The sequence below is a fragment of the Bacillus rossius genome, chromosome 1, assembly GCF_032445375.1.
Source record: "Bacillus rossius redtenbacheri isolate Brsri chromosome 1, Brsri_v3, whole genome shotgun sequence".
Taxonomy (NCBI): Eukaryota; Metazoa; Arthropoda; class Insecta; order Phasmatodea; family Bacillidae; genus Bacillus; species Bacillus rossius.
In genome coordinates this window covers 158,935,992-158,963,591 of record NC_086330.1, presented here as the reverse complement: position 1 = coordinate 158,963,591, position 27,600 = coordinate 158,935,992, and the positions used below count along the sequence as shown (strand labels likewise).

Genomic DNA, 27,600 nt, shown 5'->3' with positions numbered 1-27,600 from the left:
ATGCTTTCTGTTGGACGATGGGTCCAGAAATCAGTAAACCACATTCTCTTTCTGCACAAAACCAGACAAAGAATGGTTCATCCAGAGTCTCTAGTCTAGTAGTTTTTGCTTTACACCAATCGTCCAACTGTTCTTATAATTCCTTTTGAAACAAAAGTCTTTAATGAGGTTTAAGTTGGTTAACAATTCTCCCTTATCAATTATAGTCAATGCTTACAACCATTTTTACACCGTCACAACAATGTTTTTAACTTATCTTCGCCAATGCGAACCGACGCACTAAAGAAACAGCACAACGATACTGTACCTCGACAGTGACACTAGGACAACACGCTGACACTACTGAGATTGCAGCACAACTGAGGAATGTTGTCTCTAGTTCAATGTCAACTGCGTGGCATGGGGAGGGGAGGGGGTTGAGTCACCAGTTTGCTGCGTAGCAACAGCAGGTGCAGTGAGAGCAATGAACTTGCCCACAAGTGAATTCAAGTAATGTACCTATACTGGGAATAGCGATTTATCTCTGTATAACAAATCTTCAGTTGCTAACATATCTTTTTCCAAAATTGGTCCGGGTTAATGAGGTTCAACTGTACTGGCGAAAACAGGGGGGAAAATCATAAGACTGCATAACAAGTCAGCTGTACGATACATTTGTGAAGGAATATAAAGCGGAAGCTATTAACACTTTATACAAATCATTTCTAACTAATACGTACAAGAACAAAAGGAAATAGATGTCAACTTTATTAGTAAAATATATACTACACAAACACAACTTTTAGAATAATTTTGAAAGTGCTGTATGGGTAAAAAAAATTAATCTCAGATGTTTAGCAATAGTAAATACCCCTGACTCTTGGTATTGTTAAAAAAAAAAACATAAATTGTTAACCTATTTATGTAATTGATGATTGAAAAACAATTTGCAAAATAATTAAACAAACCAGTTTTTTTTAAATAGTATATACCCTTGCAATGGGTAGAGCCCATATTTTATGGTGTTAGAAAAATGAAAATATCATTTAAATTGGTAGATTTTGTCTGTATTATCATTAAAGATTAAACATATATAATAAGTACATATCTAGCACAATAACGTTGATCAACTGCTACAAAATTTGCAGTATGATGTTTAAAATGTGTACATAGAACAAGAGTAATTAAAAAAAATGCAATTAAAACTTTTAATCAATATTCTTCTGTAATATTTCTTAGTTCACAAGAAAGTTCAACATATTTCCAATTTTACTTTTTTGTCACTGTTATTTCAATAATATTTATATGAATAAAAAAAATGCAATGTTAAGTACCCAAAATCACATGATTCTTTGTAGGCCTTTTGCCATGTCTGTAGGTATCAGCTAGATAATGCTTTAAATTTACTTTAAAAAAAAAGCTTAGAAAATAAATAATTTTTTTTTCTTAGTACATAATAATAAGGTTTTTAATAATACCCTAAACTAAAAATTTATGAAATCAAGTTCGTATTTTAACAGACAAAATGATATAATTGAGGTGAAATTAGCTGAATTTTGCTTTTAGCTTTGAATTTTGGTGTTATGTGGTGTAAAGTCTTCCATTTCTGTGTTTGGCGGTGTATTGAATTGAATTTTGCAGTTATTTCTGTTTTATCGCTATTCACCATATAATCTTGCCTCTAGCACTAGGAAACAAGTTTAGTCTATTAATTCCTAATACCGTATTTACCCGAATATAAGACGACATTTTTTACCATAATTTATAATTCAAAACAAAGGGGTCGCCTAATATTCAGATACATTGATTTTTAGGTAAACATACTTATTTTAGGTCAATGTTTTCAGGTTGTGCAGTAGTTACTGGCTGCACATGTTACGACTGATGTTTTTGGAATGTTTTATAGCACAAGATGGCACCCATCTTATCAATTATTTTCTTGTACAGAAACATTAATTTAGGTTATACAGTACTTCTTTGCTGTGATTATTTTTTTAAGTTAGACGAACGGTTCCGCGAGTTATGTTATTTACATTTTAAATGTTGATGAAACGCCTGTATATTTTGATATGCCTTCAAATTATTCAGTGGATGCTGTTGGAACTAAAACAGTTAATGTGAAGACAAGTAGCAATGAGAAAATGAGGATAACAGTGATGCTTACAGTGTTAGCTGATGGTAGAAAATTGTTCCCTTTTGTCATTCTTAACCATAAAACTATGCCAAAAGAAAAATTGCCTTCTGGGTAATAGTGAGATGTCAAGAAAAAGGTTGGATGTCAAGTGAGTTGATGCAAGACTGGTTAAAGGCAGTTTGGGATCCTAGAAGGCCTGGGGCACTTTTAAAGAAGAAAGATGTTAGTGTTAGATGCATTCAAAGGACATTTAACGCCAGAGGTGAAATCATGTATTAAAGGTATGAACACCGACCTTGTTATTATTCCTGGAGGCATGACTTCAAAGCTGCAGGTATTAGATGTGTGTGTCAACAAACCATTTAAAGACCGTCTAAAAGTGCTGTACTCTGAATGGCTCTTGGCAGGCAACCATGCTCTAACACCAACAGGCAAAATCAGAAAACCAAGTATAGCAGTCTTGTGTCAGTGGATTAAGGCTGCATGGGACACAATCTCATCGGAAGTGATCATCAAAAGCTTCAAGAAATGTTGCATTTCTAATGCATTGGATGGCAGTGAAGATAGTGTCATGTGGGAAGAAGATGCAATTAAAGCTGAAGTCGACAGCAGTGAAGATAACAACAATGAAGATGATGCATCAGCATAATGAAACTCTATAACAGTTTCCAACAGTTACAGTAGCAGACATTTAGGTATTTATTTCTGTTTGTACATAAACTGTTAACAGTATTTCAAAATTGGTGGTTGAAATCCTTTGTAACATTCATATTTTCAATTTTATATCTAATTTGTTGGCATGTGTTTTGTTTAATACAATAAAAAAATTTTTTTCCTGAAAACATGAGGCTGTAGTTTGGGGGTTGTCTTATATTCGAGGTCGTCTTATATTCGGGTATACAGTGAAACCTCGTTAATATTATCCCGCTTATTACGAACGACTCGTTAATATTACCTATTACTATTTCCCCGTGAAATATGCCCATTAAACACAATGAAGATTTGTTTGGTTAATACGAAATTCTCATTATGTATAGCGAACAATAACAATTCCCTTCCGTATAAACAAACAGTCATGTTTACCGTTTAATATGAACCAAAGATTACCACAAAGATACGGCCCGCCTGAGTGTCCGAAGTGTGTTTTTAACTCTTATGTTTTCAAAATCACTCGTTCGTGTGTTCGATATGTTCAGAAATCACTCGCGTTTGTACTATATTCGATATATCGAACTTCACGTGGGATTGTATTTACGTTCGATTTTGTACTTCCTTTGTATACATGAATCTGTGCCGGACCAATAAAATCAAAATATATATTACGCCTAACCCGTTTAATATTTGTGTACGTTGTAATGAAATTTTAAGTGAATTATCTCGTGAGAATTTTATTAAACTTTAGAATTTGTACATACACACATAAAAATGGAGGCAAAACGTAAACGCAAGGAAATTGCATTGAAGACGAAAATTAAGATAGTAAATAAATTCAGTTCGTCAGGGTGAAAAAACGAAAACAGAACTTTCTGAAGAGTTTGGTATATCAAAATCAACCTTAAGTACAATTCTAAAGCAAGCAGATAAAATAGAAGAAGCGGTCAGGAAAGGTAGTAATCAAACTAAGAAAAGGATGCGCGTCGGTAAACATTCCGAATTAGAGGCCAAACTGCTGGAGTGGTTTCATCAGATGCGCGCCGCCAGAGTTCCAATTTCCGGGCCTATTATCCAAGAAAAGGCTGATCAGCTGGCACTGCGACTCAGAATTGATGATTTCCATTGCAGCAACGGATGGCTTCAACGCTTCAAAGATAGGCATAATTTGGCCACAAAAACCATTTGTGGCGAATCTGCAGCTGTCGACCAAACAGCAACGAGTGACTGGCTTCAGTCAGTACAGACCATCGTAAGTAAATTTGCACCACATGATGTGTTTAATATGGATAAAACAGGGCTTTTTTACAATCTGTTGCCCAATAAAACTCTAACCGTAACAGGCGAAAACTGCCATGGCGGTAAACACAGTAAAGTTCGTCTTACAGTTTTACTATGTTGTAATCAAGATGGCAGTACTAAACTTCGACCCTTGGTTATTGGCAAGTCTGCCAAGCCAAGTTTCAAAGATGTTGCAGCAAAAAACCTGCCAGTAGATTACGAGGCAAACAGTAAGGCTTGGGTCACCACAAAAAGTTTCCAGTTGTGGTTGTTAAAATTGGACAGGAAAATGGCGACTCTAAATCGCAAAATTTTGTTATTGTTGGACAACTGTGCTGCACATACTGCTCATGGTATGAAGTTGGAAAACATTACCCTACTCTTCTTGCTACCAAATACAACAAGTGTGACACAACCACTCAACCAAGGTATAATACAGTGCTTCAAAAGAAACTACAGACAGTGCTTGGTGAAATACCTTATCAGGCAGTGTGAAAAAGGAAAGACTGAGCTTCCTAGATGGTCAGTTTTGGATGCTGTCCGCAGTATAGCCATGTCGTGGGACAGCATCAGCCAAAAGACAATTGTGCATTGCTTTGCAAAAAGTGGTTTTGGCCAGAAAACTGTTGAAGAACCTGACTGTGATCAACCTTTAGAGGATTGGCAAGAGTTAAAAGAACATGTGCAAGTTGATAATGACTTCAATGAGTTTGTTCATATTGATGACAGTGTGTACACCAGTGCAAAGATTAACTGCAGAAGATCTTGTTGGTTCACGAGGATTACAGTAAACACCAAGGGCTGACGCTGTACAGTCACTTTGTGAGGGTGGTACAAGTCAGGATAATGATGGTGATGACGACAATGGTGAGGTAGTGCATAAACTTCCAAGCAAAAGTGACACAATCAGTGCTTTGCGTACACTGGAAAATGTACTTGCTGCAAGTGATGTGCCAATTGACTTGATTGCAGGATTTGAGAAGATATGTTCTGCTGTAAATGATATTTACAGAGATAAGTGTGTCCAGAAAAAAATTAATAATTTTTTTAAACCTATGTAAATATTTCTTGCATACTTTGCATAAGAATTGCTATACACTCAACAGCAATTAACTGTACGGTAAATGTTAATCATTTTTGTCAAAACTTTGGAAACATTAAATAAGAATACATACATATGTATATGTATACTAATTATCAGTCTGTTATAGTGTATTTTATTATACTATTAAAATTGCTTCTAAGTGTATTTTGTTAGTGTGCATGTCAATATCTGGCTTCTATTACAATAATAATATTCCACATTTTTAGTGCTCTGACATGTAGGAATTCAATATTTCTTATTGAGTTCTTATTCTACCTATTGGTTCAAGAACCTCATTAATATGAACCTCGTTATTACAAACTGAAATATTTTACTCCCCTTCAGGTTTGTATTAATGAGGTTTCACTGTATACGGTAAATCAAAAGTTACTCCATAAAGCAAACAAATATTAGTTTTTAGCACTATTATTTATTTTTATGTACATCTTCATGTGAACAAAGATGTTCCAATATCTCATGTACATTCACTGTATTATAAAAATGCAAATTGCATGATTTATTTAAAAACACAAAATGTCATGTCTAATACAACTAACAAATGCTACCATTTAAAATGATACACACAAATTAACCCCACAATAATTTTTAACACAAATTCTCAAGAAATGTGTATTTACAACTTTTCTACATCTACCACAAATAGCCAACACTTTATGTTTCATACTATGTAAAACTGTGGAATATTTACAACTGTGAGGTAAAAAAAAAAAGATTCTCTTCCTTTTGAAGCTATAAAATTAACAAATAACATGTTTTGTCTTAAATATATATTGCAGTACAATAGTTAAATTACATTCAGTCCAACAAACTTTTTTATCTTAATTGAATATACTTGTTAACTCGCTAATCACTCCCAGGAAACTTGTACAAAGATTTCAACTTATCAATTTACAGTTTATTTCTGTGTGCGAACGTAGTTTCTTCAATAGTTATCTTCACATAACTGAAGCATAAACAGTACCATCTGATTACAAGCGTGGTTACCAAAATATTCACTGTTCAAAAAACCAAAACTAGAAAATTTTTCTGTCAAAAATTAATTTTCTTCACTGCTGCACCGAACAGTTCAAAACCATATTATGCTGTGCACCGCCTGTATTTCTGAGATAATGAACGTACAGTTCACTGCGTTGCTACTGTGTTTGACCGACGGAGACACCGATGAAAATTTTTCTTGCCAGCTTGCCAACCAACGTTTCGTGATTGAATATTTGCCCGCATTGGGTTCCAGGAACCCACTTCATCCCCCCAAGCCCTGTGCATGGGCTGCTGCCTTGGCCTGGAGATAAAAATTGAATCAGCAGCTATTCACAACACTGATATTTTTTTGTTCAGATGAGTACCTGGAAAGAAAATGCTGAAACACCTGCAAAGAGTTGGATGGGGAACAAGGACTTGCAGGAAAGGAATGGAAGAAAGGTAGTCACAAACACTAGCCATACAAATTAATATTTTGGAAATTCTGAAATTGAAATTTTGGATCTAAATTAATGTCTCACTAATTACATTAGACAAAAAGTACACTGATTATTAAATAATTTATTAATTTAACTCCAAATTATTAAACCTTAGTTAAAATTAACCAGATCAAAAATTTTGGAAAATGAAAACCAAACACAAAAAACTATAATCAATACAAAATGGTTTATAAATATTTAAACTACCTTGAAACTCAAAAGAAACTAAAAAATCATCCATTAACTTTACTTGACTATTTAAACTGTCTTAACTATAAATTGTGAATGGATTTAAGTAAAAAAAGAAAAAAAGTGTAATTTAAAAGGCAACCGACCATTTCTTTACGAGATGCTGAGTGCGTTGCAACCGGATCGCTGATGGTTTTAGGTGGCATTGAGCTCAATGCATCGGATTCATTTCCACTTGTTTGACATTACAAGCTCCTGAACTCAATGCTGACACCGCAGATGAGCTCGATCTACTTCTTGGGTGCCGCGCTGGTGGACCTCCGCCGGCGAGACTTTCCTTTCTCCTTGTCCTTGTCCTTGTCCTTGTCCTTCTCCTTGTCTCGCGGCTTGTCCGCAGCATCCCCCCCGACTCTACGCTGCAGCCGCTGCACAGCCCGCGCACGCTCCCGCTCCTGCTCTGCCTTCTTCATCTCCGCCAGGCGGCGCTCTCGCTCCTGGTCCGCCTTCTTCATCTCCGCCATGCGGCGCTCGTGTTCCGCCATGTGCCTCCGACGCATCTCCTCCTTCACCACTATCTGCAACACCCACACCCATTGCAGCATGTCAAACACAGGACACACAGCTTCTTCTTCCAACTAACTCAAGCCCTTGATTAGTATGTACACATTCAAAAAGTTACTAGTATTGCTTGAATATGAGAGCCATTGTTGACAGCAGCTGCTAAGCTTGCCATAAACAAATCTTTAGATTTCAGATGTTTGGAAAGCTTTAAGCTGATATTCATCTAAATTCAGGTCTTAAGTGACAGTAATAGGGATGATTCCTAGAATATTAATTTCATTATAGCCAATGTCATTTACTTGGTTCCTTTGTAATACAACCAAGCAAAATTTTGTTCCCTTGCACACTTTAGTTTAGAATAAATTAAATATTACTAAAGTCAGATGTTTGAATGCAGCTGTACAATTGAAAATTACTCACTATTGGCTGCCAGTTTGTGACAAGTACACTGTAAGTGGTTAAGCAATTGTCTGATAAAGTGTGGGCCTTGGTATTGCATGGACAAATTGCTAGCAAAAAAGTTATAATAAATTAATAAGTAATAACAATTAAAAGTCTGTAAAACTAAAACTATAAGTATGCTTAGTTATAAGTATGCTTAAGGGGATTGATGAACTGTAAAATAAGTCACAGATTCTAAAACAATGAAATTGGGATCATTTGATCACTTAGGTTGCCGTTATTGTGTAGGGAGGTCAGGAGCTTAGTTCTAGCACGTCAGTGGCAAGATGGCCTTCGGACGGGATGAGTGTAAATGGTGCTCGCTCCACGGCCTGCCATCTATGAGGAACTAGCAGAAGTTCGATAAGATTCTACAGAGGGTGGAGGAGAGGAAGGCTTATCAGCTTTCTTTTTCACCAGTCCTTCGCTCCGTCCAAAAGGGGAGGGCGGTGGGTTGTGGCAGAGGGAAGTGTCCACGCCAAGATCACCTTTGCGATTATAGTTCGAGGAGCTGGATAATGTTTAGGTGCTGTACTATACCACATTGTGAAATCCTAAATTCTGCAATAAATACATTATGTAAAATTGTAAATACAGAGCAGTGACCAGCACCGCGACAGCTCGGACGGCGCAGGCGAGAACGCTGCATTGACAATAAGGTTGTGGCTATTGAGAGGATATCTTATAGTGATTTTTTCTGTAATACTAATTGTGTGTCAAGGCATGAGAGAATTGTTACCTATACAATAAGTACGAAGTTTAAACAATACAAAGAAAGGGAGTATAACAAATTTATTGTGAAAAACAAATAGAATTTGTTTAATTATACACACCATTTACATCCACAGGTTACAGTAAGAGATTTAATACTTGATAACATATACATAACACACGTGCACGTGTGTGTGTGTGTGTATATATTCAGAGCCACATATTACTAAGAATTAAAAATGAAAACACATATGTTAACCTAAACATAAATTGAATACATGCATACCCTAACATTTCTTAACCCATAGCAATTTCTCTTGCATAGTCAATTAATTTAAGAAGCATTATACATTGTTCTAAGTTATATGAATTAACTAATCTAGAAGATATTTCCTGTACTGATGGAATCAGCTGTTTGTGCATATTCATCATAGACCTTCGTAATTTTATTAATGATTTAATTCTGGTAAAGTAAGTTTGCTTTAGACAGACTGTTACTGTGCGACAGGTGATGTAATTTTAGCTGGCCTGAGGTGTGTACGAACAAAAGGTCTTCATTAATTTTAAGGTTTTTAAATTTTTGGTTCCAAATATTAATTGTTTGCCTACTAAGTGATGGTAACCTCAGTAATTTTTAATTCTGAAAACATTTCCTGCAAGAATTCAGGTACCAATACTTACTATAATTTAAACATTTCATTTTGAAGCATAAATAAAATAGCTTAAAGAATGTGCTCTTTTCATAGTAAATAGATATTTCTTAGTTTATCACACAAAGTTAAAATTTTCAATCACAGCATACCACAAAGAAAAAATATATAAATCTCTATAAATTAAACCTTTACAAACTTCAGTGCAGTGATTACGTTAAGACATTAATGTATGTTTCTGTTTCTCTGCCTTGTAAATTTTTTTACATAGAATATACTTATTTTCAGACTGATATTTTTAACTGTAGTATGGAAATCAAACCATGTTAACATTGAGGTATGTGGAAAACAAAATGAAGTAACAAGAAAAATGTGTACTAATAGTGTTCATTCCCTTCTCTAAATTAGGATGTCCTTTTTTCAATGCAATACATTATATATTAACAACAATAATAAAGCTAACTAGATTCAAGGACAAAAAGTATCACAATGTTTTCACTTCATTTCTTAAATTTATTTTATTTATGTAGGGTCTCTGGCTCTGCATTTCAGTTTATGACAGTTATATAGATAGGTCTAGCAACTTACCTTCATTCTCCATCCGCTTAGTGAAGCTCGCAGCGGTCTGCAATCTAACAGCGCAAGTAGTAGTTCAGCACATTATTAATACTGTCTTAAATGGAAGTTTAGTATAAAAGTGGGCATACTTTTTAAAACTAGTGTTTAGGACTTTTAATTTATTTGGATGCTCTGTAGGGGTTAAATGCAAAACAATAACTTCCAACTTCGGCACAATTGTCTGTTAAAAGATGGGAGTGTTGAGAATGTGATACCCAAAAAAACTGGGATCTCCCATGATAAAGTATGTTTTAAAAGTTAACTGCATATTTTAATCAAGAATATTCGTTTGCTATACAATTGAATCTTCATACAACTGTAATTCTTTCAAATGCAATTTTTTAGATCCAGTTATTCTTTTTAACGTTTTGTCTTAACCTAAAGGCCACCATATACACCTCTTAATTTTAGCATTTATATTCAAAAACTTTATTTATAAGTAATGAATTTTTTTAAATCTTTTTTTGAATGAATGCTATTTTAATATTGTCATTTTCAAGTTGAACTTTGTGCACAGAATCTGATTTTCAAATTAAAAGTAATATTGAGACATTACTTGATTATGTTAGAATTTTAAGACTTTTTTGTAGAACTTCAATTTTTTTTTTATTTTTTTTTTTCACTCTTACGTATGGATGCTGCAAAATTTTCACCCATGTAAGGAAAGCTAACACACAGGTGGATTACTTTGCAGATGGAGTTATATAATAATCGTTACCTAGATTTATTAATAACAATGATAAACCCCAAAAATAATCCAATTTATTACTATGTATGAGATTTAAAATTTAAGATTTAGCAGAAACATGATAGTTTTTAGCTGTAACCTTCATAACAACCAGGCACAATACAAGAGCAAGGCTTTATATCTCACCACTTCAGCTTAACTGACAAATGCAGAGAAATTTTAAGGCATTGGTACAGATTAAGCATTTACCAAGCACCCAAATGATGGAAAATTTTTTTACTAATGTGGAAAAAAATTTCAGAAGTTGAGACAATATTAGCTATCATATTATATAATATATGAAACTCCCATTTAGTACAATGATAATAACGGACTGAAATACTACTACCACCGTTAGATCACAGGCCGCCACGAGCTTCACTAAGCAGACGAGATACGGCAAGGCAAATGATAGGAAGTTGCCAGACTTATATATAAGACCCTGGTCCACGAACATGCCTCGGGTCAACAATCTCAGGAAGAACACAGTTGAAGTAAAACTGTTCTAACCTCTGAAGCATGTTTTCTCCAAAAAGTGTTGTTGCATTGAACGTGGACAAATTCTCTATCAAAGTCACAAAATAAAAGCAGCAAACAATGTTATCTCTTAAAATATATTTATTTGTCATTTGATCTGATAGGGACGTGTTCTTTTGTGTTACAACCTATTGCCTTACATTATAGTCTGAACAACTATGGATTTTACTTTGGAAGCTTAGTGTCTAGATTTCTCAGATGACTTTTTTTTACTTTCAGGTTATTTATTAATAGAAGATAGACATTTAACTTATATGATAGTGATGTTTTCAACTGTTCCCTCTGGACTTGCTCCGAGATATGCATAAGATGGGTGAACAAAGAGTTCACAAGGATACACTTTTTCTTGGACCTCTTTTGGTACGCTATAATTGCGGTACTTTAATGCATTCATCCCTGTCTTATTACTTCTATGTTGATGTCTTTGGGGTTCACTATTGTAACTACTACGTTGTGACCAGATGTGTCCGTTTTCAGTTTGCAAACTTTTGAAAATGACAATGCTGTTAGTCTATTCAGTCCAAGCTTCCCTCCACAAAACATGACAATGTTGGTCCACAGTTTTTCTTTCCAGTTCATGACACAGATCTTCTGAAGAAAATTAACTTTTCAGCTGCATCGAGACTTTCCTTATTTCCATAGGGTTGGGGAACTAAGGATCTGTAGTCACAACTTGGCTTAGTAAATACACATTTTCGTTTCGCAGATGTATGATTATCAGATATCTCATTTTGCGATTATATTAAACAGCTGTCGCAACGTGCATTTAAAACCACTTTTGTCATCGAACTAGTCTGCGAACAAATAAAATTTGGTCTGGTGAAATATGCCATTTTGGAACTTTGATATGTGAAACACCAGTACCTAAGCAGCACCTTTTGTACCGACTACGTTTTTTGATACACTTGTCCGTTTGCCACCTGAAATTCTTAATATCCAGCTCGTATACCATTCTGCTTCGCTAGATGTATTATTTACCTAACAACTAATCATAATCAGCTTTAGTAAAGTGTAGGTCTAATGCTTTCATTATAACTGACTATTATTTTTTAAGACATAATCGAAACATTGTTTTAGTTCTCCCTTTTCTTTTCTGTCACTAAATATGTCTCGGCTTTTTTTGTGATCTCCAAATACGGGGTACGAGCTGCTGCATAGAAAGTATTATTGCAATTTTTATCCGAAGCAATGGCTGTTCGTGTCCCTGTTGTCAACTGTGGAATCAATTGGGACAGTTGGCACCTTGCAGTGATGATGAGAGTGGTATTCTTTAAACAGCATTTAGTTTGCTTGTATAGTTTCTTGTCATATGGTTGACAAATTTCACTACAAGTCTACTATAATAAACTTCACTAAATCCTGAAATATGAACTGGAATCAACATCTCTGATAATGTACAAATAACGTAGGTACCCCAATGCATTGATTTTATTTCTTTGAAACCTTTCACAAAAAAAATTTTCCAGTCCGCTTAAAGTTCCTTTAAATGTTTGTAGAATTTATGTTGCCTTGATTTGCTTCCTGGTTTTTCTTGGTTGCATACATAAAATTACTTGTGTATTCAATGCATCGTAAACTATTGTTTGGCACCAATTTTACTAACCTGAAATGAAATGAAATGTAGTTAAGAAATATTATAAATATTCCCGTTTTTAGTCGTCTTTATCTTTTTGGCAGTAACGTGGGGGTTATTGGCTAAATTTTCGTGTTAGGATAGTTGTATCCAGGCGGTAGCTGTCCGGTAGTAGGTTGCGCTGGACTTGCTGCGTCTCGGCACAGAATAAACAGTAACAGAAGCGACAAAGTGGGTTTACCCGCGTACTCGCTCATCGTTTGTTTACTTTTCAGTCGCCATCTTTTCGGGGCGCGTTTAGCCAATGCTGGGATAGCAGTTTAGTCGGATTTGAATTAAGTACTGTATTATTTATTGATTGCGAGTGAATTCTGGCATTGTAAATGATTTAATTATGTAGGCTTCACATTTGCATACATTGATTAACATTATGCAAGGTTTTTTTTTGTTTTGTATTGACGTCTAATATCTTTGTACAAACGTGTACACACAGAAGATCTGACAAGATGGACAAAATAAACTAAACAAAATGACAATGATATGTTGTCCTCCCATTAAGAGCTAAAATTTACAGACAAAGAAAGTTTCTTCAGTTAGTGTCAATAAGAAAATGGTTAAGTAAACTTAAATGTTAAATTAATTTGCGTTATGAGATTATACTTATTAAACAAGCCAAAAAAAGTAGGTAGCTATTTAGGCCTACATTAGAAATACCTAGATATGATGTGCATTTACAAAGTTTATTATAAGTATGTAAATAAATATTTTATACATGTTAACTACATAACGACTTAAAGAAATTCATTCTCAACAATATTACATTAAGCCTACAGGAAAATAAATCACACGTATGTTAAGTGTGACATTTGTAATATAAATGGCATAATAAATTATAGACAAAAATCACTCTACATTTTGATTATTGTAGTCTTAGGTGCATTGTGGCAAAAAATAAATAAATAAAGGCACTGAGACACGTTGCATGGCATTAAGCACAGAGTTACACAAATATCACGCATTCTTTCCAGCAAACGAGATGGACAAGACGCCTACTGGCTTTGAATCATTATTTAATAACATGTCGACGAGTTACACCAAAAATTATGCATTCTTTCTGAAATAAATTTGTTCGGCATTTACTGCACAATTCCCTGAATCACGGAACACAAGGCTAGAATGTACACGAACTAGCTTATTTATTCCAATACAAAAAATAATGTTGATTGGAATCACGCATGAATACTCTTAAATACTATGAATTCAAACATATTTGTAAAATTATGACGAATTATTGTATTTACTACCACACAAACTGTTCATTAAATCATACGCCCATTACTTTCAATGGGAAAACATTGTTTATTTACATTTGTGTACGCCCCGAGAGAATCAGATTGCTGGTACGCACTAACCAAGGATAAAACCACATTTTGTCGCTTCTGTTACCAATTGTTTATTCTGTGGTCTCGGTGCACTCGGCTATCATGTGATCAGGGCGTGCTGCTGCTTCAGCCCGGTTGGCGTTGACTGTGCGTTGTTGCTTACGCTCGCATCCAGTTGAACCGTCGTCTGGCAGCGGCGACTGCTGCGCTGGCGATACCGTTGGTAGGCGAGGAGAGAGGGACTCCGCGGTTTGGTGCGGCAGTGCGTCCTCCTTGCAGGGAGCTATGACTGGCTGCACCACGTTTTTCGAAGGGCAGTCAGTCGGGAGCAGTTAGTCGGGAGCAGTCTGCAGGATGAGTCTGGCAGGGAGAGATAGTCGGGAGTAGGCTGTCGGTTATACGGGTGGAAAACCCTTCGGAAGACTCTGAAGATGTCGAGATTTGAAAGATAAGTATCTGTCCCCTTTTCGAAGTTAGTATATGTAGTTTTAAAAGTTTATTGGTAGTTGACCGATCTGCCGTGATCAATAAGATTTGAATAATGCCACAGTTACAATAAATTTTAAATGATTAGTTTGTTGTAAGATAAAGTAATCTAGTAAACTAATAAACTTGTAACTGCTTTCTCAAGTTAAGGAGCCGGTAGGCCTCGTTCTTCAGGATTAACGTTGTAGTTACTAAAGTTATTTGTATGATCCCTTTATTTTCCTTTCCCTGTAGTTTTTCTTTCAATAAACAGTTATGATTGAATAAAATAATGTTTAATCCTCAGAGTTATTATGATTCGCTTTTATTTACAGAGTAATCCCTTTTCAGTGTATTTTTAGTAAACACTTATAAGGTCTGATAATGTTTTAATGTTCATGATTAAATCAGCTAGAGTTGAGAAGTTTCAACAGTTCTGACAAAGGTCTTGGTTCCCCTCTTGCATACGCCCCTATGCAAGAGAAGTTTGTAGGTTTCCCTGAGAGCCTAGAGAGGTACACCTCACTGAATTCCAGGGTGGTGGAGGCTTTTATTCTTTATTTGGAATTGAGTAGGACAGTAACAGTTGGTGAATTCACAAATCACAAATGTAGCTACGTCACAATGTATACAAATATTGTCATAAAGCTACCTCTATCGAATCAACAAACAGGGGTGAGATCCAAGAACTTTGACATAGTAAATAAACAATAGTATTGTTACTTTTACATTCTTCAAATCTTTTGGAACTAAGAAAAACAGATATTATGTCAATGAGACAAAGTTTCAATTGCAGATCAACGGCATTAAATGACAAGGAATTCTTTAAGACAAGTGTTAATATTGGTTTTACACAGATGGAATATCTAAAATAGATTAGATATGTGTAAACGATTATCATAATTCACTGCACACCATAGCTGTCGCTACGATCTGCATACCTTTAAAAGATGTTTTGCGTTTAAATAGTACGGAAACCCTTCAAAAATGTACGAATCCATAAATAATATTGTTGTAAAAACAGTTTGAATTGATAGAAAACATTTTCACATGATTAGTAAACATTTGTAAATTTTTAAAAAATTTCCCGAAAAATTTGGGAGTAATAAAATTCCCGCTTGGCATTTCGGGAAGCCTATTTTCCCGACTTTTTTCCTGAAGCGTCGGGATCCCGTACACCCCTAGTAATTATGTATTAGGATAGTTATTCGTAAAATGCCTTTGGCACCTATCAAAAATAATGAATATAACAAACACTTTAATTGAATAATTAAGGTGTATCCCACTTATGTAGCTGTATTTCAAATGTTACTCTATTGTTACAATAACATTTTATATTTTTATACACATCTCTATGGCATTACAGAGTCAGTGACTATATATATAGGACTAGCAGAACCCGACAGACATTGTCTTGCCAGTGTTTATTTATTTACCTCTTCATATCTAAAAAGGATGGTTTGTGTGTAATCTATAATCTAAAAAGCATTTGAAATTTATTCCATTTTAAACTCACTCACCAAATACTTATCACAGTCGCAATCACTATTCGTTGTTAATGAGGATTAAGGACAGTATAAATCACAATATACAAATTTTCACGGCGATCTGTTGAACGGAATAGAAGTTGATGCGCTGCAGCACCATGTAATGGCAAGTTATAGCAAAATGGATTACGTGAAAATATTCTCAGTGTTCAAATATCTGCGTATATACCAATTTTCGTGTAGACTGGTTGAACAGTGTAGAATTTGATGCACTGCAGTGTCATCTAGCAGTGAGTTACAAAAAAAAATGGATAGCATATAATCCTTCTCCGTGAAAAAACACTTCAATATGGCAACTTTCATGGCGATCGGTCAAACGGTGTCGGAGTTGATCAACATAGATACATACCAACATCCTACTTTAAATATATAGTTATATTTATTCTTAGACTTCTGGAATGAATAAACAATATTTGTTCAAGTTGCAGTGGAATTATTTCATAATTACACTATAACAAAGAATAACGATATTACATTTATTAATTTACGAAAGCACAGCTTAAAGCTTTCATATACTTGAGACGAATTTTCCGTAACATTAACGTATTTACTAACTTAAATATATTTACAGTTTACAAAACTTAATAAGTAACCTTCATAACAATGTGTGGTTAAAGATTTAGCGAAAGAGTGCTCTTTCGAAGAGTTGAGACACAGGTTCGCCCTTAAGCATCACCGAACTGGTCTTAACGCCTCATCAATGTGATTCTTTGCACGCACAATCACTGAACATATCTGTATATAAAAAAAAAATGTTTGCTGCCTTTTATTGTTAAAATGTTAACTCATGCGAGTGAAGTCAGAAATATTTAAACTAGTTTTATTTTGTCCTAGCCTGACTGACAGCTACAGCAAAGAAATCCACAGAAGAGAACAGAAATTAATTGTGTATAGAAAAGTAGTAGCATATTGCATTATAAAATAAATTATTCATTACATTTCAAAATATTCATAGGTATGGTTATTTTAAAAAGCTATAGAAGTGTGTGATCTGAAATCATAGGTAAAAAAACAATTTAGACTTAGTTGATTAGTTTACTACTTCCATTCAAAATGTAACCAGTGAAAATAATTTAGCTGCATGAATTTTTTCTCCACGTGCACATAATTTCTTTGCGAGTGAGGACTGCATAAACTACAAAGTGTCTTCATTCGCTTGCCTCTTCTCACAGACCTTCTATCCCTCTACACATCATTCTTTTCCCTTCCCCCGCCACCCGCCTCCCTTCAGCAACCGCCCTGAGCTCCGCCTAACTACGTAGTTCCAAGAAGTGTCAACCTCAGTGCCACATCACGGGGACATTCTTTCCGGCAATGAAAGTTTGACAAGCAGTGCTGAAACTATCACTCCTGTGTAAATGTTTTGAGTTAAGATTGTGTCAAAGCCAAAAGGATACAAGAATACATACATTCATTAACTCAATCTTGTGTCTTTCTCCAATTTCATTTGTTAAATATCTTCTAAAATAGACCGAGCCATGGAAATTTTCAAAATTTAACAACCAAAATAATTTTTTTATCTGTTTCTTGGTTTGACTATTTATTTGTACAATCATTACGTGAACTAAACTTAAGATTAACATTCTTTAAGTTTTCTCATTCCTCATTTGGAAAGAAAATAAATACATTAACAAGGAAAATATTGTAAACAACATAACCTTCTCCAGCTCTGCTGAAAGCAAAAAATGTATTTCACCCTGCATGAAGGAGGAGCATATATTAGTTGAAAGACCCCTGCCCCCCCACAACATTATTTTTGTCTGATTTTAAAATATTTTTCAGTCTTCTTCCGTATTTTCTTTAATCTAAATGATTTTCATCTTTAACTGCAAGTCATCTAGCATTTTATAAACTCTTTTCACTCAATATGTTTTATCACTAGGTTTATATTGTTTCAAGACATTTTTTTCCAACAATTTTTCACAATACAAAATACATACCACTTATGTTTGTACATTGCCTAGGACAGTGCAACTATGAACTTACAGAACTAAAAGGCTTAACATGGCAAACTATCCTACTCAGATTAGTCCTAAATGTAAACATATTCTCTGAAGTTACGGCCACCAATCATGTGGATGTCCATTTTTTAGCGCAATACTGTACTCTCTCTTTAGATGTGTTTTTCTCAGGCTCTATTTGCATGCAAATGAACAGAAATGCACATGGATTCTTAGAAATTATCAGATTTTCAGTGGGAAATGGAGAAAAAAAAAATTCCCATTGCATTATTGTTGCATGGTGAATGCACACCCCACAGTATAAAAGCATCTGTTGCGCAAAGGAAAACAGGCAGAGTTACTTTAGAATCAATTAACTACATCACCTGATTAATGAACATTAAGTGGGAAATTAGTTAAAACCATCTTACTTTTCAATTCTGAAAGAAAAAATAAACTACATTTTATAACAGATATATAACACAAACACATGATGGAGGTTTAAAGTGTTCATATAAGTGTAGAAAAAGTCTCCAATTATAATTCATTATACCGATTTACTCGCATATAGGTCGCACCCATAATTTGAGGTCTTGAATTTGGTATTTAAGATTCCCCCCATATAGGTCGCACCAGTAATTTAATGACGCGAACGGCCGGCGCGCCGTGCACGAAAGAGTTAACGGGTACTGTAAAACTCCGCTACTACAAGAGCTGATAATGGCGTGATAAATAGTTGTAACAACAAGTACTCGTAATAACCGAATATAGAAAATTGAAGTCAAGTTAGATTCCTGTCTTCTTAAAATGTCTTAATTGTAGACTATAACTCGAAAACAGTGCTTTGTATTGAAAAAATGCACAGAATAAAAGTTGTAATAAATTTAATTACGAATAAAAACGGCCTGTTATGATTTTTTATATCTACAGTGGTTTTCGTTATGGGTTCTGATAAATACTCACGCTAAGTGAATTCACGTCACGCGAGTTCGGCTATGCTAGCCGGCTGGTTGTTATTTTCGTTCAAAACGTGGCGAAGGAACTTGTATGGATCAGGTAGAAAACATTCGGCTATAAACGAAAGATATAAGAACAATGCTATCCTGAAATGCTGTGACATGTTTTTAGAGTAGATAATCACAGCGACAGACCGACAGGATGCGCTCCCGCCCTTGCTGTCAGCGATGTTTATTTTGACAGCTCAAGCAATTATCTTTTCCACAACCCTTCACAGCGTAAAAATAAAAAGAAAAAAACACGTTTGAATGCAGATGGAAAAGTAACTATGCAGTAAAATAAATATATTTACGGCCCTGCTAAATTTTTCTATTCAATAAAATTTGAGGTATTAGTGATTTTTCAGCAGAAACTGCTGTGTGACTAATAAACAAATTGTATCATAATAACTTAAACTTATAAAGTATTTATTAACGGCGAAGGACAGTCATATAATCCCATAAAAATTATTTATTTTACCGAAAATGGACTATACAATCTGGCTTTTGCCGCACGCGGTGTGGGAGGGGAAGATGGTTGCTGACAGTTTCTCACGCAGAAGGTTGAAATGTTATTTGGAAAAGGGGGGAGGGTGTTTTTACATGGTTTGTGGCTCTGGGAGGGATAAGCCTTGAAGAATTAGCAGGGGATGGGAGAGGTAAGCGTCACGTCACGTATGACGTCAAGCCGCCACTACCGCCAGCCTGGCCGGACGAGTTTCTTATGCTCTCGCAGAAGCTACCACAGTGGCTTTTCGTGCGATAGTGGACGCGCCGAGAATCGGCTAGACACTGCCGCGTGGACAGTCTAGAGGGATGATATCTATTTTTAGCCGTCTTTTGTATGCCTGCCTGCTTACAGTACAGCTCTCGCCAAGATAAACCTGAACGCATAGCGCCCAACAAAGTGTAACAGACTTGTTTTTCAGCCGATTTTACTCAAATTTTTCACGGTTTCTCAAAAAACGGTTGTATAAACGGAATGGACGTATCAGAGGGGGGTCGCATCGGCTGGATTCTACTGTATTGCAAAAAAATTCCTCAAAAATTTTTCTTTACATATAGGTCGCACTTCATTTCCCCCCCATCAAATCTGGTAAAATTGCCGCGACCTATATGCGAGTAAATACGGTAAATACAGCGAAACCTCTATTTAACAAATCTCAAGGGACCAAAATTTGTTGTGTTTGTTGTAAAGGGGTTTATTAAATGGAGGTTTCGCACAATATATTTCTAGTCATCATAAAGCTTCACATAAATGGCTAGAACTGTCTTTCTGACTGTGTAATACGATTTGAGGAATTAAACATGAAAAAGTACATAGAATACACTTGTTTAATGGTATGTTTAATAAGGTCGAAATAAATCACTATCTTGTCCAAATCATAATTTTTACATACTTTCACACGTTTTCCTTTTGTTCCTACCAGAGAAGCGTTGTTTTCGATCTGTTCCCGGTTGGATCATATGGTCGAAAGTGAAGACGTCGGGATGTCAACGTTTAGCTATATCACATTTTTTTTCCAACTTCATCAACTGCATTTAAAATTTCTAATTTTATTTTAACGTCAATCTGTTGCCGCTTTTTAGGATTAGAATTCATTTTACAGTAGTACCGTGTTTATTTCCGTAACTACGTGTGGAAATAAACAAACAACAGTGAAAAATGGAAAGAAGGAAAAAAACGGAAATTGTACTACACCATAGTTAAAAATATTTGAGTGTGCGCATCTTTAACCATAGAAACACAAAATATACTAGTTGTTCGTCTTGCCAGAGCGATGGTACAGGAGGTTTCCGCCACTAGCGCTAAATGTACCCGCCATTTTGAACAAAGTGTGGCATGTATACATGACGTGTGTTATCCATGACCATGATGCTTTGTTTATTTATTGTCTTCCGTGATGAAGCATATTATTTTAAGGTTATACGCACGTATTTTTAAGCAGTGAATGCAAAAAAATTAGTGGATGTCTAGTAGGAGATGTTTATTTTTGCGTGTTTTTCAAAAGCGGCAGTTCGTTGTATAGGGAATTTCACTATTTCGAAACAAATAAAATTCGGTTTTAGAGGTTAAAACAGCATTGTTCTTATGAATGTTCAGCGGGACCAAAATTTTATTTTGTTGCATGGTTTTTTTTGGTTAAATAGAATAATCGTTAATGGAGGTTTTACTGTAGTTTTTTCTCATCTTACTTTATGCTACAGTAGCATAAGTATGAAAGGTGTGCACACTCCATGAAACAATGACATAAGTAATATCATTACATAATACCACCTGTCACATAAGAAAAATAGAAACTTAAATATTTTAAAACTTGTATCTAATTCTTGTCTCATCTTATAGGCTACAAACTACAGTATACTATGCACTATGCAAATCACTTACTTGCTCCGCAGTTAACGGCAGCCAATAAATACATGGCGTGGTCTTCGTTTTTTTAAACAAATCATCCAAAAGTTTTGCTGGAGCATCTTCCTCTTTTTTCTTTGCTTTACGAACTAGAAAAAAATTAAAGTCAAAACAAAAGTATATTTATCAAGGCTGTAAAAATAACATTACATTGACCTATTACATAATATTGAAAAAACTTAACCGTTTTTAATATTTTTAATATTGATGACTTTTCCAGGTTTTAAAGTAAATTCCCTGACTTTCCCTGACCAATTTCAATTTCCATTACTTTTCAGAATATGGACACCCTAGAAAACAGGAATCACTGTACAGAAATAAAAACTGAAAGCAACTATGAACTCTAAAGAAAATAAAAATGTGAAAGCGCAGTAACGCGACCTGGCGGCCAAGGTCAACAGCCACAATACACCAGCAAAAACCTAAATGTGAGCAGCTCGATTGGTGTCGGACTGAAGAATGTGCCGAACCACAGAATGCTATATTAAAAGCCTTTAACTGTACATAAAATTCATTTAAAGGGTTTTCAATGATCCATTCACAACAAAATTAATGTATAACACCAGTTTTAATTACATTTTTTAACATATATTACAATTAAATATTCCAGTAACCAAACCATTAAAACTAAACACTTTCAGGCAACTATGAACAACAATGAAATCACAAGATAGATACATTTATACTAATTTGTCAGACTTCAAAACCCTTTTTAAATGCCTTGTGGATTTAGTGATAAAAATGAACTGATAAACCCTCAAATACATGATCGGAATGGCGTAAGTATAAACAACACATATTCATCGCAGACACTACCAATTACAAAGTTATCACAACTCCTTTAAACTCAATATGCTATCAAAACATTCTTCACATTTATATCACTGAAATGCAGTTAAAATACAGTAAACTCTCGATTATCCGCGTTAGTTGGGACCTTCCGATGCCCGGATAATTTAATGCCCATAAAAAAACCCGGATAATCCGTTTCACCACTTAAAAATGGTGTATTTACTGGCAAAAGAGTGTCTGTTCAGTAGAATTCTATGAGTACAAGCAAAGGCTTTGTATACGTGTCCCAGCTTATTGGACCGTAAACAATACTGGCACTGTGTTGCCACCATCCTTCTCCTGTCCCCTTTATTGCTACGGGGAGAGCGGGGGCAGTCCCAACTCAGCATCTCCCTCCACCCTTTTAACGACCTAAACCAAACATACAAAGCTTTGTCAACATCTGCGTGGGTAGATGTTTTCATGCTTTTACGTTTAGAAGGCCCTGCCACACTGTCTGATATACTAGCAAACTGCAAAAGTTTTTCTTCACTTTTATTAATGTCTCGCACGGTTTGGATTCCTATTTCATATTCCTGTGCTAATTTTGCGGCAGTTTCTCCTTTTTTTAACCTGTCCACAACTTCTAACTTCTCTGCTATTGTCAGCTACGTTTCCTTTTACCAGACATGATTACAAAAACAAATGTGCCTGGGAGAACTGATGTAAATAACTGCGTGAAAAATGCCTCTTCCAGCCGTCAGGAGTGTGGGAAGGTAAAAGAGGTAGAGAGACCTTTTTTTTTTTAAGCATAGCAGGGCGCTGTGAAAAGAACGCTTGAAAAGAAAAAGGGGGGGGGGGGGGGGGGGCGAGTTGAGCCGGAAGCAGCAGTCAAGGCATTCCTTTTTGGTTTAAAGTGTGACAAATTGACGGGTGAAGGTGCCGGGGGGGGGGGGGGGGGGGGGGGGGGGGGGGGAATGAGGGTCTGAAGGGTCAGGTAAATAGCTTTCTGACACGGCAGTAAAAAAAAAGCGCAGTGCAGTCACGGCATAGCTACACCCCGTCATTTTTTTTACAACTTCATAAAAAAATCAAGCACGGATAACCCGAAAACCGGATAATCCAGGCCCGGATAATCGAGAGTTTACTGTATTAGTTTTAAAGATGCACCACTTGAGAAATATTATTTTTTACTGGTAGTTATGCTTAAGTCATTAAAATATCGAGATGTTTAACAGTAAAACGTCAGTGTCTAATGGACTGCAGATATAACAGTTAATGACTTTCAGATAATTTCATTAAAAATAAACTGGCACAAACTTGGAACATAGTTCATACATACATATCTGTTATAACTGCCGTTTATGCCTCGTCAGCAAAATAATCCTTAATTATTTGTCCATAAATATTTTAAAATATGGTGTTTGACTGCAATTCTATAAAATAAAACCTCAATCAATGTTTGAAACATTCATTATTATAAAAAATACAGCTTATTTTAGGGACCTCACACACACGTGCACACACACACACATACACACACACACACACACACACATGTCTGAGGTCCCTAAAATATGCTGTATTTTTTATTTTCTGTTTTCCTGATATAAATTTAAAGCTAATATTAACTTATTTGAACATTCTATTATGCAATTGTAAAATGAAATAATTTAAAATATATTTTGCTCTAAGATTTTGTAACTATACAGGTTTTTCTTATATAATTTTAATAATTTTACAGCCAAATTTTTTCTTATTTGTTTATTTTTTAGTTTCAAGCCCTTATTTTATCAAAAATGGTTTGCTAATTCTTTAAACTATACACATTTCTGTACATTCAAGTTTCCATAATGAAAATACACAACTGACAAAGCCAATCCCATTGAATTTTTTCAAGTCGTTCAGATTATATTATAGTTTTTAATTCTCGTCATTCATGCATGTTGCGACCTTTCCTATTCTCTTATGGCTTGGTTTGATTTGCCATGTTGTTATTTTAGTTTTCTTATCATTACTATTAACTAAGGGCTATTCCTGTACATTTACCACAATAACTCTTTTGCATGTGTTGTTTAGTCACTAATTTATTCATCACAATTTATTATACTAAAAATGTTTTTGAGCTGTAAAATGTTATGCATGTGATCATATTAGAGCTGGGCGGGATAAGGATATTTGGTTTGTAAAAATTTCTGGCGGGGAAAAAAATATATTCCTGCGAGAAATGTTAAGGAAATGGGAATTTTTAAAGGTTAAAAATTTTGAAAATTTCCATACTTTTTTTATAGGAAAGATTTCCTATAAAATCAAATCTAGTAATTACAAATGATATAGACAGGTAATTTTCAAGGGCAGCAAACTACCACAAAATAAGACAAACCTTTTTTAATTTTATGATAACATCAAAATTAAAACAAAAAGCCTAATTGGCAAACTAGTGATGAAATTAGCTCATATTTACAATTTTAACTCAAATTATTCACTCATTTTAGTTATTTACGATGACCAGGTACCAATTAAGCAATATTACAAACATATTTAAAACAAATTTTCATTCAATTCTGGCACTTTTGTGTTTTAATTTGTTTATGTTGCTTTTAAGGCACAATCTGCATCTATAGTGCCATAGATAATAAATTCAGCAAGTAGGCTACTATTGTGTGAACATGGTGGTAGTTTAATCATAACTTCAGATTTAATCATCATTTCATCTACTGTGTTCACATTTTCTCCATAGATAGCATAATTATTTCCGTGTTTTTGTTGATGTAGTCCATGGTCAAAGCCAAATTTGTTTAGTTAAAAAATTTTTTTTTCGATAACAAAACAAAAAATTAACTATTTGTAACATGTTCAATGTGTCTCAAATTCATACTTTCAATCGTGGATGAGAGCTGTTCTGCTACCATTCCGCAACAGTAGTGAAATAACTTACGATTATTTGATGTATGTTTCAAATGCTGACTAAAGTGCTTGTTTATGGTTGTGCCTGTGAATATCTTTTACACCACTGTTAATAATTTGAGTCTGAACTACTAGAAATGGTGTGTTTTCGATCACGAGCATTCACTGAATGAGGCTAGAGTGCAGTGCTTTCTTTGAAAATAGTTTGGCATATTACTGAAATAAAATTTGGAAACGAGAAAAAGTAATTTCTCGCCCAACATTTTTGGAAAGACACGTTCCTAGTTTCTCGGGAAAAACCGGGATCCAGCCCAACTCTAATCAAAATTATAAATATTTGAATGAATTTTTACTGCTATTAGCTAACACTTTAGAAAATATCTTGTGACGAGAATTGTGACAAAACATTAAATGCAAGAGATCTATTGCGGTAGAATTCAAACAAAATCATTTACATTATTGTAATGACAAGAAAATAAATTAAGTAACATGGCAAGTCAGACAGGGCCTTAGGCCTGAGAGTATGCACTTTGAAAGGTCAGCAAATCATACCTGGTGGTTCATGGGATGGAGATCTACTGCGGTGGGCTCGCTTCTCTTTCATTCTCTTTTCCCGCTCTCTGTTACGCTGCTGCTCTTCGTACCTCAACTCTCGCTCGCTTGGAGAGGGATGTTCCAACTTACCAATATCCCACTCTCGCACCACAGGTGGAAACTGTTAAAAGAAAACATTGGTTGCTTCCACAATCACTTCGGTAATCTTGTTACAAACCAATGACAATATTGTGATTCACAAAATTGTTCCTAGTGGAGGTGGAGCCTATATAGACAGCCGTGAAGCAGAGCTCACAAGCCTTACCCAAGAAATATGTATAAAGATGCGACTCTTATGCAACGTCTGATGTAGCATGCTTCCTATAGTGTCTGTTAAAATTACATCCAAAATATATATTATTATAATTTGACATTGTAGAGGTAAAGACACTCATAGAGGTTCAATAAATTCTACTACAACTATTTGAGGGAAACAAAACTGTGATTTCCATAAAGGACTGAGGAAGGTTTTTTTGAACACCTAATCAATCGTAAATGTTAAAAGATAACTAAAGACAGTTTCACTCTTAGATTGCAGTATACGGCTTATGGTATGCGCTGTTGCCAAATCTCTAACACATTACGAATTTCAGGAGATGGGTTTTTATTTTGTTTTTCTGATTGCAAAAGAAGCATTTTAAGAACTCATATAGAAATTTATAATATTTTATACTATCATACTTATAAATTTGTAATTAATTACTGCTTTTTTTTTACTCTAACTTACAACACATTCATTGGTACGAATTCATACAATGTTTGTAAAGTGAACTTGATAAAAGAAATTAATAACAACACATACCTGTGACTCTGAATATAATGCAACCACAAACTTTTTGATAATAAAGTATTTATTATGAAGTATTTATGAAAAATACTTTATGGGGTAAAAATCCCAATTAAAAAACCAAAAAAAGTAAAATAATTATTTAATTTAGTAAATTTATACCAAATATAATAAAAGCTTTCTGATGCCACTTTCATGGTATATTTGGAAACATTAAGTGGCAATTAGAAGAAGGAAAAATGGCAGCAATTATTAGGAAGAGAGCTTTATGACCGTAGTTCATAAGCCATTCCTTAACACAAGAATAAAATTTTAATAATAAAGTATTTTGATATATATTGATAGTAGTCTTTTTTTCTCTACTTCAGCTCCCATCGACTTTATTTATGAACGCCCCAATCGCGACACATTGGTTTTTGTGTATTGTGTATCTATTACACAAAGTTATACATCTTGTATCTTCATATCTCTTGTTATTTAGTCAAAAAGCAAGATGGCTCTGTTTTTTACAAGAGAAGCAGCTATGCATAGTTATACCTAGTGATGGGTAGTGGAAAGTTTCCTGTCGGAAATTTCCTGCCGAAAACTTTCAAAAATGGAAAATTTACAGACCTCATGGAAACTTTGAAAAAAAAGTGGAAACATTGGGAAACATTGAATTTTTTTTAGCTGTAACAGTTGAGTGCTGTTGAGTATGTATGCAAAATTTAAACCGATATGGAACACATTGAAGAAGGTATAGTTTTAACAGAGTTAGCTCAGTACCTAAGTAGAGAAGGTATGTGGGCCAAAGAATTTCTTTGGATGGCGCTTGAAAAAGGTAAACTTGAACCCTGTACTTGGTGGAAAGGTCTGTGTGGTCATACACAGCTGTCAAAAGTAGCAAACAGAATCTTAGGTATGCCAGTAACCTCTGCTGCTACAGAGAGGTCTTTCAGTACACATGGTAGTATACATACAAAACTAAGAAACTGCTTGACCACTGAAAGAGCAGGTAAAATATCATTCATTGCCCACAACTGGAAATTGTGTCACCACATCCTGGAGGACATTGAAAAATTGGAAAGGAAAGATACTATTACTGTCATTGTGGAAGACAATGTGAGAAAGTATATCAGAAGAAAAAACTACCACAGTGTGTTTTAAAAGAAGACAGTGCATCTTGTTCTAACAATGAAACAGAAG

At 34.8% G+C, this 27,600-nt stretch overlaps 1 protein-coding gene across 4 annotated transcripts in view; it reads right to left on the bottom strand.

Annotated features, from left to right (window-relative positions):
- Positions 1–5,539: 5,539 nt before the first annotated feature.
- Positions 5,540–27,600, bottom strand: part of LOC134546346 (apoptotic chromatin condensation inducer in the nucleus) — a 79,268-nt gene continuing 57,207 nt past the window's right edge. For 2 of the 4 annotated variants that reach the window (XR_010079142.1, XR_010079141.1), the window contains exons 11-14: positions 25,587–25,749; positions 21,333–21,445; positions 6,943–7,371; positions 5,540–6,429 (exon numbers count right to left, since the gene is read on the bottom strand). Coding sequence is in view for 2 of the 4 variants with exons in the window: in XM_063389121.1 (XP_063245191.1) it covers positions 7,087–7,371; positions 21,333–21,445; positions 25,587–25,749 (561 nt within the window). In the remaining 2 variants the exon portion in view is untranslated. Of the gene's footprint in view, positions 7,372–21,332; positions 21,446–25,586; positions 25,750–27,600 lie in introns of all 4 variants that reach the window. The other 2 variants (XM_063389121.1, XM_063389122.1) reach the window with 1 other exon arrangement.